Below are 12,302 nucleotides of genomic sequence, written 5' to 3'. Positions count from 1 at the left end.
TTGGGATGTGGTGACATGGCAGCTAGTCTTTTTTTTTTCATAGTTTTAACTTGCTGTAGAATAAATTTGAGTTGTGTATTCCTTAGATTCTTCAGTATGATATGTGGAATGTTACTCCTACAGACCTATGGGACTGGAACCTTCTCAAGGAGAACATTGCAAAGTAAGTGAAGAGATGTAAAGTAGCTTTGAAGGCAGAAGGGTTTAGGTTCACCTTCTGGATCTTCAGAAGTTAGATATGTCATTTTAACTTCTTAAACTCATTTATTACAAATGGGGCTAAAATGGCCTATCTCACATAACTATTTGGGAAAAAACTTTGTAAGATAATCTATATATAGCAACCTGCAAGTTGCTTGGCACAATGAAAGCATTTCAGTACATGGTAGGAATTGGTATTATTAGTTGATCTTATTTTAGGAACTTAACACACCTAGATTAGGTAATTTTCTTTCTCATTAAGGCTTTTTTCCAACTATGCTTTTTTTTTTTTTAATGTTTTTGATTCTTATTTATTTCCCAATTTAGTTACATCGGCCATATAAATGGCTTTTGTTTGAATTGATTGTCATAGGAATAAGGGATTTTGGAAGAGTTTTTGGAGGGTAATGTGTTTTAACTATAGGAAAGAAAAGTTTTAAAATTGAGTTTTTGTAGACCTTTCAAATTAATAAGCATAATGGATTCGAAGGCAGGCAGAATGTTTTGCAGAGTGAATAACAAAGCAAATTGTTTTTGTTTTCTATCGTGATGACTTTGTCATTTATGGGTTAATGCATATGCAAAGTGATTAATATTTGGAGAATGAAGCAGTAGCTTTAAAATGCTCTTTAAAAAAAATAACTGTTTGCCTTAAAATTGTTAAATTAAAATTGTTTTCCTAGTCAAATAATACATGTTAGAAAATTTAGGAAAACATAGATTTAGAAAGAGAAAATGAAAATTATACTAATATTGCCTCCCCCAGAAACCCTGTGTGTATCTTATCATCCTTTCGGTTTTCTTCCAAGAGTACACACACACTTCCAAGAGTGTATTTACATGGGAAATTCAACTTTTAAGAAAATGGACCTGTACTCTCTCTATATATATATTTCCCCCCTCAAAATACTATGGCCTAGTTTTTTATATACATGACTTTTTTTTTCTAATTTCAAAATTAGTATATGAACACAAATTTATTATTAATAAAGCTCAAATGCAGAAATAAAATAGAAAGTAAAAGCCCTTCTTCATACTTCTGCCAACCATTTGTCTCAGAAAACAAACCAAAAAAGTAACTTATTCTTTTTCCCAGAGATAAGCCTTGTTAATGGAGTGTATTTTTCTAGATCTTCTTCAGTACATTTGCGGATAGGTACACACACACGGTTTTGTCACATAAATGTGATGAAACTTGTATTCTGGGCTGGGCACCGTGGCTCGCATCTGTAATCCCAGCACTTTGAGAGGCTGAGGTGGTCGGATCACTTGAGATCAGAAGTTCAAGACCAGCTTGGGCAACATGGCGAAACTTCGTCTCTACTAAAAATACAAAAATTAGCTGGGCATGGTGGCGCGTGCCTGTAATCCCAGCTACTCGGGAGGCTGAGGCATGAGAATCACTTGAACCTAGGAGGTGGAGATTACAGGGAGCCGACATTGTGCACTGTAGTCCAGCCTAGGTGACTGAGACTCTGTCTCAAAAAAAAAGACTTGATGTATTTTGAGACTTGTTATTTAGTGATTTTGGAGCTCTTTCTCTTTTAGTACATGTAGATCTACCTAATGTTTTTAATTATTACAGACAATTCCATAGTTTGAATATATCATATATGTATGACTTTTCACAACAGTTTCCTGTCTGTAGACAGATGGTGTTGCTATTTTACAGATGAGGCAGTAAAGACATGAAGATAGTTGGTGGTTTGCTTGATACCTCACTACAAAGTGACAGAGTAAGGTGGAGAAACACCCCCCAAAAAAAGTAAATGAAAAGATAATAAAAACTAAAAAGTAGAGAACCCAGTTGTATTAGTCAGTTCTCACACTGTTATAAAGAACTGCCTGAGACTGGGTAATTTATAAAGGAAAGAGGTTTAATTGACTCACAGTTCTGCAGGGTTGGGGAGGCCTCAGGAAACTTACAATCATAGCAGAAGGGAAGGCAAACAGGTCCTTCTTTAATATGGCGGCAAGTGAAGTACTGAATAAAGGGAGAAAAGCCCCCTATAAAACCAGATCTTGTGAGAACTCACTATCATGAGAACAGCATGAGGGTAACCTCCTCCATGATTAAATTACCTCCCACCAGGTCCCTCCCATAACACGTGGGGATTATGGGAGCTACAATTCAAGATGAGATTTGGGTGGGGACACAGCCAAACTATATCCAGTTGTACAGACTCCATCAGGATATGAGGCTGTATGCTAAGCATCTTATGAATCCATAGGTATAGAATGTAGGAAATACAGGCTTTTTGTGTTTTAAAAACTTGAGACTAAGAAGACAAGTAGTTAAGGTGTATGGAAAGGTACAAGTCAGAGAAAATGTTTGCAGAGCAGATATTTGTATTTGACATTTGTATTGTGCCTGCCTGATCAGGAAAGATGTTTTAAAATTGGTATCAGTTAGGCTGAGCTTTGAAGGTGAGCTGGGGCAGTTGGGAGATTTCTCAGTGTGTCAGATAGTATATTCTCTCTTAAGTACTCTTGGGCATTGATTTGTCAAAAGATGTTAACCTTCTTCCAGGAACTTATAATTGAAGAATATACTTTGAGCATAATTTCTTCCTGTTTACAGGATAATGGAGAATTACAGTGATATTTGCCTGATTCTGACCACTTTCTCATTATTATTTTTCCAGAAGGGGCCTAGCACAGTGATTTTATAGGCACTTAGAAAAGAATGAGGGTTGGATGAGCATACCCTAATACAGGTGGGGAGCGCTTCAACAGCACTTTGAATGTTTCCCTAGGCAAGATAGTGTATCAAGTGTTATGATTCCTGAGTGCCACAGTCCAAGTGGCATAAATCATGGCATGATAAGGATTGCCAACAATAAAAATTATACTAATTCAGTTTAGGAGTCAGACATTTAAGAGGAGAGGGAGCTATAATAGCACCCATACTGTGGAATTGCCTGCCTGTAGTAGTTTAATTTGAAAGTCAACATGTGAGTTCAATGCATGTATGATGTTACATTTACATTTACTACATTTATCTATATTGACTACAGTGACTTAAAGTAACTACTTTCCTGGCAGATTGTAGCTTTGGGACTAGTACCTGATAATCTCCTTTTCTGTAGGTATGGTATAAGAAACAGTTTACTTATTGCCCCGATGCCTACAGCTTCCACTGCTCAGATCCTGGGGAATAATGAGTCCATTGAACCTTACACCAGCAACATCTATACTCGCAGAGTCTTGTCAGGAGAATTTCAGGTGAGCAGTTCACAACCAGCCCTACAGGGAGACTTTTTGAAAGCCTGATGTTGGGAGTAAATGCTCACTCGTGTTTAATTTGCCCATTTTCTTAGTTTGGGTGCAAAGCTTTGATAAAGAGAGTCATCTTCATCTCCAATATTATTATTTGTTATTAATATTTCAGCACAATAGGCATTTAATAAATAATCTGTTGAAAAAATGAATTACTGAGGGTCAAGTATGAAAGTAAGTTGTTGATACTAGAGTTAACATAATGTTTAATCATTATGTAATCATAGTGATGTATTCTATAACTTCCCCCAGATGCTTCAGTTAGGATACTCAAAATATGTAAAGAAGTATCATTTAAGGCAGTGGTTTTCAGACTTGGTTACCATTAGAATTTATAGTGGGTGAGACCAGTGGTTTTTTGTTTCTTTGTTTTTAAGGTTCCCAGGTAATTCTTATGTGTAGCTAGGGTTTGAGAACCTCAATTTAAAAGACTATTTGTGAATTTCCAGATATCTTGAAATAAAGTTCTGTAAAGTTTGAGAAGGATACGTTTCTAATTTTTTTAACCTAAGTATTTATAGATTTACCCATCTTAGACGCTATTCTTTTCACTTTTGCAAATGCTGTATGTTTCTTTTTTAACTAAAATATTTTTTCGGCTTTATTAAGGTATAATTGACAATAAAAATTGTGTATAAATCCAAGGTATACAGTATAATGATTTGATATGTGTATATATTATATAATGATTACCACACCACAATGTTTTTGTTGCTGTTGATGTTGTTTTTGAGAAAGTGTCTCACTTTGTCACCCAGGCTGGAGTGCAGTGGTGTGATCTTGGCTCACTGCAACCTCTGCCTCCTGGGTTCAAGCAATTCCCATGCCTCAGCCTCCCAAGTAGCTGGGATTACAGGTGTGCTACGCCACCATGCCTGGCTAATTATATTGTTTCTTGAATAACAGATGTCAAGATCTTAAAGGAATATAGCTTTTGTGTGGTGGCATTGATGTCTCATTTTTATAAAAATAGAATTTACCAAGCAATCTAGCATTAAATAATTCTTAAGTGATTTTAGTTTAAGCTTCAAAGCTGTAGTCTTTTCTAAGCTGTCACTGTTGTTTATTTCTTCATATATTTTCTGCTTTTCCATTCAGATTGTAAATCCTCACTTACTGAAAGATCTTACTGAGCGGGGCCTATGGCATGAAGAGATGAAAAACCAGATTATTGCATGCAATGGCTCTATTCAGGTATAGAATGAAAATGAAATGTGCTCTGCAGGGGCTGAGTTGGACATTGTGGTACCTCCTCACTCATGCCAGACAATGGAGAAAATAACTTCATTGTGTTCATCAAGGCTTTGCTTATGTAGCTGTGTTCACCTCTTCATTGTTGTGCTAGGATTGTACACATCTTTACATAGCCCTTACCATCTTATTTTTATGCAATAATATAAAATAGTAGTACTCAATTTTTCTGCATCTTAGAATCAATTGGGAAACTTTTAAAATTCTGAAGCTTAGGTTGCATTCTTTACCAATTAAATGTTTAGGAGCAGGAGCCAGACATCAATTTTTTTTTTTTTTTTGAGACAAAGTCTCTGTTGCCCAGGCTGGAGTGCAGTGGTGGGATCATGGCTCACTACAACCTCTGCTTCCTGGGTTCAAACGATTCTCCTGCCTCAGCCTCCCAAGTAGCTGGGATTACAGGTGCCTGCCACCATGCCCGGCTGATTTTTATATTTTTAGTAGAGACGGGGTTTCACCATGTTGGCCAGGCTCCTGACCTCAGGTGATCCACCTGCCTTGGCCTCCCAGAGTGCTAGGATTACATGCATGAGCCACCGTGCCTGGTCTCAGACATTAATACTTTTTAAAGATTCTTTTGGTGATTCCAAAGTACATCAAAATTTGGGGGATCATCGATAGACTGAAATTAAGAGAGTCAAGCTTAATTAAAAATCATGGTTGAGGACTGATAGTCCAAAAGACAGAGTCACAAATAGTGTAAATATTTGCAACTAAGAGTCAAGAGGCATTTATTTGCAGATAGGGGTGTCTGGCTAAATGTTGGTCTGCTTAGCAACACAGATGATGAGTCCTATAACAGTTCCATATTTGATGACAGAAATTAGCATTAGCTAGTCTGTGTGTTTTAATGAAAGTTAACCCTAGACCTAAGAAAACCTGATTTATTTGGATTCCAAAGGGAGTTTGGAATCCTAGCTTATTTAAAGGGTTTTATCTCATTGCTTACCTTGATCCCTGTGAATTACAGCCCTTGGTTTTTGTGTTTTCTGCAAAACTCAAGGGTCATTTATTGCTGCTTAGCTCTGACTTTTCCTTTCTTTAAGTGCCTCTAGAAGAATGAATGTTTGGGTCATAAACCAATTTTTAATTCTCAAAAACAGATATATTGGAAATCAAAAACCAACAAAAAAGGGATGCTGAAATTACTGTCACCAGATTGATATTTGGTTGGTTAGATGGGGTTTTGTTCAACTTCCTAAATAGTCTTGGTAAACTTGATAAGGATCATATCATATGATACTGAATAGTAAGGTCAGATCTGGAAGGAAGTAAAACCAGGGTCAAACCTTGTGTCACTGTTCTATTAATTACACACTGCTTTCTTTAACTGGAGTAAAGTAAACATTTGGTTTTCCTTCTTTAGAGCATACCAGAAATTCCTGATGACCTGAAGCAACTTTATAAAACTGTGTGGGAAATCTCTCAGAAAACCGTTCTCAAGATGGCAGCTGAGAGAGGTGCTTTCATTGATCAAAGCCAGTCTTTGAATATCCACATTGCTGAGCCTAACTATGGCAAACTCACTAGTATGCACTTCTACGGCTGGAAGCAGGTTGGTAGAGAATATCAAGGAGGACTTAATTGCCAGCTTGAGATATTTTGGCATTGGAATGATTTTATGTTCTAGCCACCCATTAAATATTATCACCTAGAAGTTCTTTAAGTTCAAATCCAGAATATTAAAACCAACTGATGGTTTTTGTACCAGATCAAGGTCTTGCCTTGGATTTTCTTGTTTCTGTTAGGTTTATTTCCTTCTTAGGTTTGAAAACTTGGAGTTACCTGTGATCCTTTCCTTCCTTTACTCTCTGTATAATTACCAAGTTATGTTGACTGTTCCTTTGTATTATTTCTTAAATATCTTCCTTCCTTTTCTGCTGCTGTTACTCTAAACTGACCTTATTCCTTCTAATATCTCTGCTCCCAGCCATTTTGTGTGCATTACCACCATTCCTCAAATAAAACTTTGCGCACCTCAACCCACTATTCGAAAACATCCATTGTTTTCTCACTTTATAAAGTGAAAGCCAGATTACTTAGCCTAGTCATTGCCAGCTGTAAAGTCGGTAATTTTAGATTATGTTCTTATTCCCTGATAATGTATTGGGTATTTAAGTAGAATTATAAATTTGTTTTTTAATTTAACATTTATTGAACATCCAGTAGGTGCCAGCACTGAGGATACTGAATAGAAGATGATGATCTTTATCTTTGAAGTCTTTTAGTCTGTTGTTATACAGAGACACAGTCTAGCTCTCTAAATAGTTATAACCTAAGGCAGACATGTTGTCTTGGGCAAACTTGGAAGTCATATACATAAAAACAAAGACAAAAGAATAAAAATGTTTGACCTTTCCAAAGAGATAAGCCTGTTTTTGGGGGTGAAAAGAACAGGGTATTTCTATCTGACTTGCAAAGCATTTTTGAGAGTACTCCTAGAGGAGATAGAATTCCAAGTTTAAAAAAAGTTTGATCTGGTTCATGGGAATGTGTTTTATTTTATGTCTGTCTGTCTGTAAGTATGTATGTATGTATGTATGTATGTATTTTGAGACAGAGACTCACTCTGTTGCCCAGGCTGGCGTACAGTGGCGTGATCTCGGCTCACTGCAACCTCTGTCCTGGATTCAAGCGATTCTCGTGTCTTAGCCTCCTGAGTAGCTGGGATCACAGGCGTGTGCTACCACGCCCGGCTAATTTTTGTATTTTTAATAGAGATGGGGTTTTGCCATATTGGCCAGGGTGGTCTCAAGCAATTCACCTGCCTCGGCCTCCCAAAGTGCTAGGATTACAGGTGTTAGTCACTGTGCCTGGCCAGGAATGCATTTTATTTTATTTTATTTTAATGTTATTATTTTATTTTATTTTATATTTTTTTAGACAGAGTCTTGCTCTGTTGCCCAGGCTGGAGTACAGTGGTACAATCTTGGCTCACTGCAACCTCAGCCTCCTAAGTAGCTGAAATTTACAGGCATGCAATACCCCTCTTGGGTAATTTTTTATTTTTAGTAGAGACGGGGTTTCACCATATTGGCTAGGCTGGTCTCAAACTCCTGACCTCAAGTGATCCACCCACATTGGCCTCCCAAAGTGCTGGGATTACAGGCGTGAGCCACAGCGCCCAGCCAGGAATGTCTAGTATTCTCACAGAGTTTCTCCTAATCATTGTCTTTACTTTCCTTATAGGGTTTGAAGACTGGGATGTATTATTTAAGGACAAGACCAGCGGCTAATCCAATCCAGTTCACTCTAAATAAGGAGAAGCTAAAAGATAAGGAAAAGGTATCAAAGGAGGAAGAAGAGAAGGAGAGGAACACAGCAGCCATGGTGTGCTCTTTGGAGAATAGAGATGAATGTCTGATGTGTGGATCCTGAGGAAAGGCTTGGAAGAGACCAGCATGTCTTCAGTAGCCAAACTACTTCTTGAGCATAGATAGGTGTAGTGGATTTTGCTTGAGGTGGTAAGGCTTTGCTGGACCCTGTTGCAGGCAAAAGGAATAATTGATTTAAAGTACTGTTACGATGATAATGATTTTTTTTTTTAAACTCATATATTGGAATTTTCACCAAAATGATGCTTTTGAAAAAAAGAAAAAAAAAAAAACCACAGATATATTGGGAATCAAAGTAGAAGTTTTAGGAATGCAATAAGTCTTCTTGCATACAGGGAGTGATTAAGTAAAGTTTCATCACCCCTTTAGCACTGATTTTCTGATGACTTCAGTTTTGTTAAGGAGATTTAGTTTTACTGCTTTGACTGGTGGGTCTCTAGAAGCAAAACTGAGTGATAACTCTTGAGAAGTACTGATAGGACCTTTATTTGGATATGGTCCTATAGGTTATTCTGAAATAAAGCTAAACATTTCTAAGTGATTGTATGAGATTAATTTTGTCGTTTACTTTCATAAAAAAGTCAAATTTGAAAAAAAATTTTCTGTTCTTTGAGAATTCGGGGAGGAAATTATGCCTTTTTCTTTATCTTTTTCTTGTAGTGAAATATACATAACATACAATTTACCATTTTACCTATGTTTAAACATACAATTCAGTGACTTAAGCACATTCACAGTGTTATACTACCATCACCACTATTTGTTTCCCGAACTTCATCATCCCAAACAGAAACTCTGTATCAATAAGAACCTTAACTCCTCATTTCCCTGCCCCTAAGTCCCTGGTGACTTCTATTCTACTTTCTGTCTCTATGAATATGCCTATTCTAGGTACCTCGTATAAATGGAATACATGTCTGGCTTATTTCATTTAGCATAATGTTTTCACAGTTTATAGCATGTATCCAAATTTCATTCTTTATGTATGCCACACTTTTTTTTTTTTTTTTGAGACAGAGTCTTGCTCTGTCATCCAGGCTGTACGATCTTGGCTTGGCTCACTACAGTGTCTACATCCTGGGTTCAAGTGATAAGTGATTCTTGTGTCTCAGCTTCCCAAGTAGCTGGGACTATAGGTGCATGCCACCATGCCAGGATAATTTTTGTATTTTTGGTAGAGACAGGGTTTCACCATGTTGGCCAGGCTGGTCTCAGAGGATCTACTTGCCTCAGCCTCCCAAAGTGCTGGAATTACATGCATGAGTCTCCACACCTAGGCTACCACACTTTGTTAATCCACTTATCTTTTGATGGACATTTGGGTTCTTTCCTCCTTTTAAGGAATTTTGACTAATGCTGTTGTGAACACTGGCTTAAAAGTATTGAGTTCCTGCTTTCAATTCGTTTGGGTATGTATACAGGGTTATACATGGGTATGTGTGGTTATGTATACAGTTGCTGGAAATTATGGTAATTCTATCTTTAACTTTTTGAGGAACTACCAAACTTTTCCATAGCAGCTACATTATTTTACATTTCCACCAGCAATACAATAGGGTACCATTTTCTCCACATCTTCACCAACACTTATTTTTTATATTTTTGTTTTTGTTTTGTTTCGTTTTTCGATACAAGGTCTTGCTCTGTTGCCCAGGCTGGAGTGCAGTGGTACCATCATAGCTCACTGCAGCCTCAATCTCCTGGGCTCAAACAATCCTCCCATCTCAGCCTCTCAAAGTCTTGGGGTTACAGGTGTGAGTCACCATACCCAGCTCATATTTTTTATAATAGCCATCTTAGTGACTTGACAATTTCATTATAATGTGTCTTGGTGTGGGTCTCTGAGTTTATCTTTATTCTACTTGGGACTTACTGGGCTTACTGGATTTGTAGATTCACGTCTTTTGTTAAATTTGGGTTGTTTTTGGCCATTATTTAGATAATTTTTCTTCCCTTTTCTCTCTCCTTATAGGGACTTCCATAGTGCATCTATTGGTCGACTTCATGGTCTTCCATAGGTCTGTTAGGCGTTATTTACTTTTCTTTATTTTTTCTATTCCCAGACTTGATAATTTCAGTGTCCTATCTTCCAGTTTTCTGATTCTCTCTTCTTCCTGCCCAAATCTATTGTGCTCCTCTAGTGAATTTTTCATTTCAGTTATTTTCAACTCCAGAATTTTTATTCTTCTTTGTAATTTTTGTCTCTGTTGATATTCTGATTTTGTTAATAATTGTTTTTCTGATTTCCTTTATTTATTTGTTCATCTTTTCCTTTAGCTCTTTGAGTATATTTAATACAGTTGTTTTAATGTCTTTGTTGAGTAAATCCAATGTCTTGGCTTTCTCAGGGATGGTGTCTGTCATTTTTTCTTGTTGCTTTGAATGGGCCATGTTTTCTTTTATTTTGTATGCCTTGTGATTTTTGTTGTTGAAATTGACTATTATAATGAGGTAACTCCAGTAATCAGATTCTTCTACTCCAGAGCTTACTGTTTTTTGTTTCATTGCTATGTTGAAGACTGTAGTATTCCATTTGAGACATTTCCAAACTTTTTTTTTAAGACAGTGTCTCGCTGTGTCACCCAGGCCAGAATGCAGTGGTGTGATCTCGGCTAACCGCATCCTCTGCCTCTGGATTCAGGCAATTCTCATGCCTTAGTCCCCTGAGTAGCTGAGATTACAGGTGTGCACCACCATGTCTGGCTATTTGTTGTGTTTTTAGTAGAAATGGGGTTTCGCTAAGTTGGCCAGGCTGGTGTCGAACTCCTGGCCTCAACTGATCCACCCACCTCAGCCCCCTAAAGAGCTGGCATTACAAGTGTGAGCCACAGTGCCCAGCCCAAACTAATTTTGCAGAGACTATTCTTTATCACGTATGATCGCCAAAGTCTTTGTTCCTTTAGTGCATGTTCAGTTAATGTTTTGACAGAGATATATGTATACCTTCAAACCTTTTTGTCAAACTAATAAGATTGGCTGCTTGCTCTTAATTGCACTGGATAAATTGGAGAAAGAAAAGGATGACTTCAGGGATTTGAATTCTCAACTTAAGTACTAGACCTGAACATTTGTCTGTCGGGTTTGAAAGAAACTTTACCTTCTGTAGCTGCAGAGTTGAGATTTCTGAAACCAAACCCAGAATCTCATTTTGCAAGTGCCTGAGTTACAATGCAAATTGAATTCCCAGCCTTGCAGGGTACCTTTGCTACTAAAGTGAGGATATTGACTGGGAATGAATGGGATCATGAAAATTGGACTTATGACTCATGGGAAGATCCTGATGAAGCTGGTAATATTGAATCTCTAAATTCTGATGCGTCTTCATTGCCAGTAGAAGCAGAGATAACTGATTTACCCAATCTGATTATATCTAATTGACATTAACTGCTTTCCCTGAGGAAACTAATGTCTTCCTCTGAGATAATTGCCTTACAGGACTCTGCTGATTGTCCTCAGGACCCACCCTGACCACCCCTCTTTCCTTCTAAACCTGTAACTAGATCCAAGTCCCAGCAGGCCCCAAAGGTGAGGTACTAAGTGAGATATAGGAGGTGTGCTACACTCAAAAAGAACTACATGACTCTTCCCATTTGAGAATATGTGTGGAAATGGATAGTAGGGTACGTAATAATGGTGTAAGGAACATAAAGTTGGATCAGGCAGTGTTTATTGATAGGGGCCCACAAAGCAGAGATTTTGGATTTAATATTGCAGCATGAGGGATCAAAAAGATCCTGCTCTAGCTGGTTGGTTGCTTGGTTGAAACATGAACCAAAATTTGCCCTAAATGAAATTGAAATGCCAGTCCTGCCTTGGTATACTATAGAGGAAGTAGTTCAGATGGTTACTGTAATGGACAGCAGAGTTAAAGCAGCAATCAGAATTGTCTGACTAGGTCAGACGCAGTGGCTCACACCTGTAATCCCAGCACTTTGGGAAGCCGAGGTGGGCAGATCACTTGAGGCCAAGAGTTTGAAATCAGCCTGGCCAACATGGTGAAAGCCTGTCTCTACCAAAAATACAAAAATTGACCTGGTGTGGTGGTGCGCATCTGTAGTCCCAGCTACTTGGGAGGCTGAGGCAAGAGAATTGCTTGAACCCAGGAGGCAGAGGCTTCAGTGAGCTGAGATGGTGCCACTGCACTCCAGCCTAGGTGACAGAGCAAGACTCTGTCTCCAAAAACAAACAAACAAACAAAAAAACCCAAAAAAACAAGTCTGACTCAGAGATATGGTT

General features: G+C 37.8%; 1 protein-coding gene across 5 annotated transcripts in view; it reads left to right on the top strand.

Annotated features, from left to right (window-relative positions):
- The window catches only part of RRM1 (ribonucleotide reductase catalytic subunit M1), a 46,326-nt gene extending 37,719 nt beyond the window's left edge, over window positions 1-8,607 (top strand). For all 5 annotated transcript variants that reach the window (XM_025358556.1, XM_025358555.1, XM_025358554.1 and 2 more), the window contains 5 exons: window positions 87-163; window positions 3,291-3,426; window positions 4,579-4,674; window positions 6,098-6,286; window positions 7,921-8,607. In XM_025358556.1, the coding sequence (XP_025214341.1) occupies window positions 87-163; window positions 3,291-3,426; window positions 4,579-4,674; window positions 6,098-6,286; window positions 7,921-8,109 (687 nt within the window). In that variant the 3' untranslated portion in view covers window positions 8,110-8,607. The remainder of the gene's footprint in view (window positions 1-86; window positions 164-3,290; window positions 3,427-4,578; window positions 4,675-6,097; window positions 6,287-7,920) is intronic.
- The last annotated feature ends 3,695 nt before the right edge of the window (window positions 8,608-12,302 follow it).

This window comes from Theropithecus gelada, chromosome 14 (genome assembly GCF_003255815.1).
Source record: "Theropithecus gelada isolate Dixy chromosome 14, Tgel_1.0, whole genome shotgun sequence".
NCBI classification, from domain to species: domain Eukaryota; kingdom Metazoa; phylum Chordata; class Mammalia; order Primates; family Cercopithecidae; genus Theropithecus; species Theropithecus gelada.
This window is presented reverse-complemented; position numbering and strand designations above follow the sequence as displayed.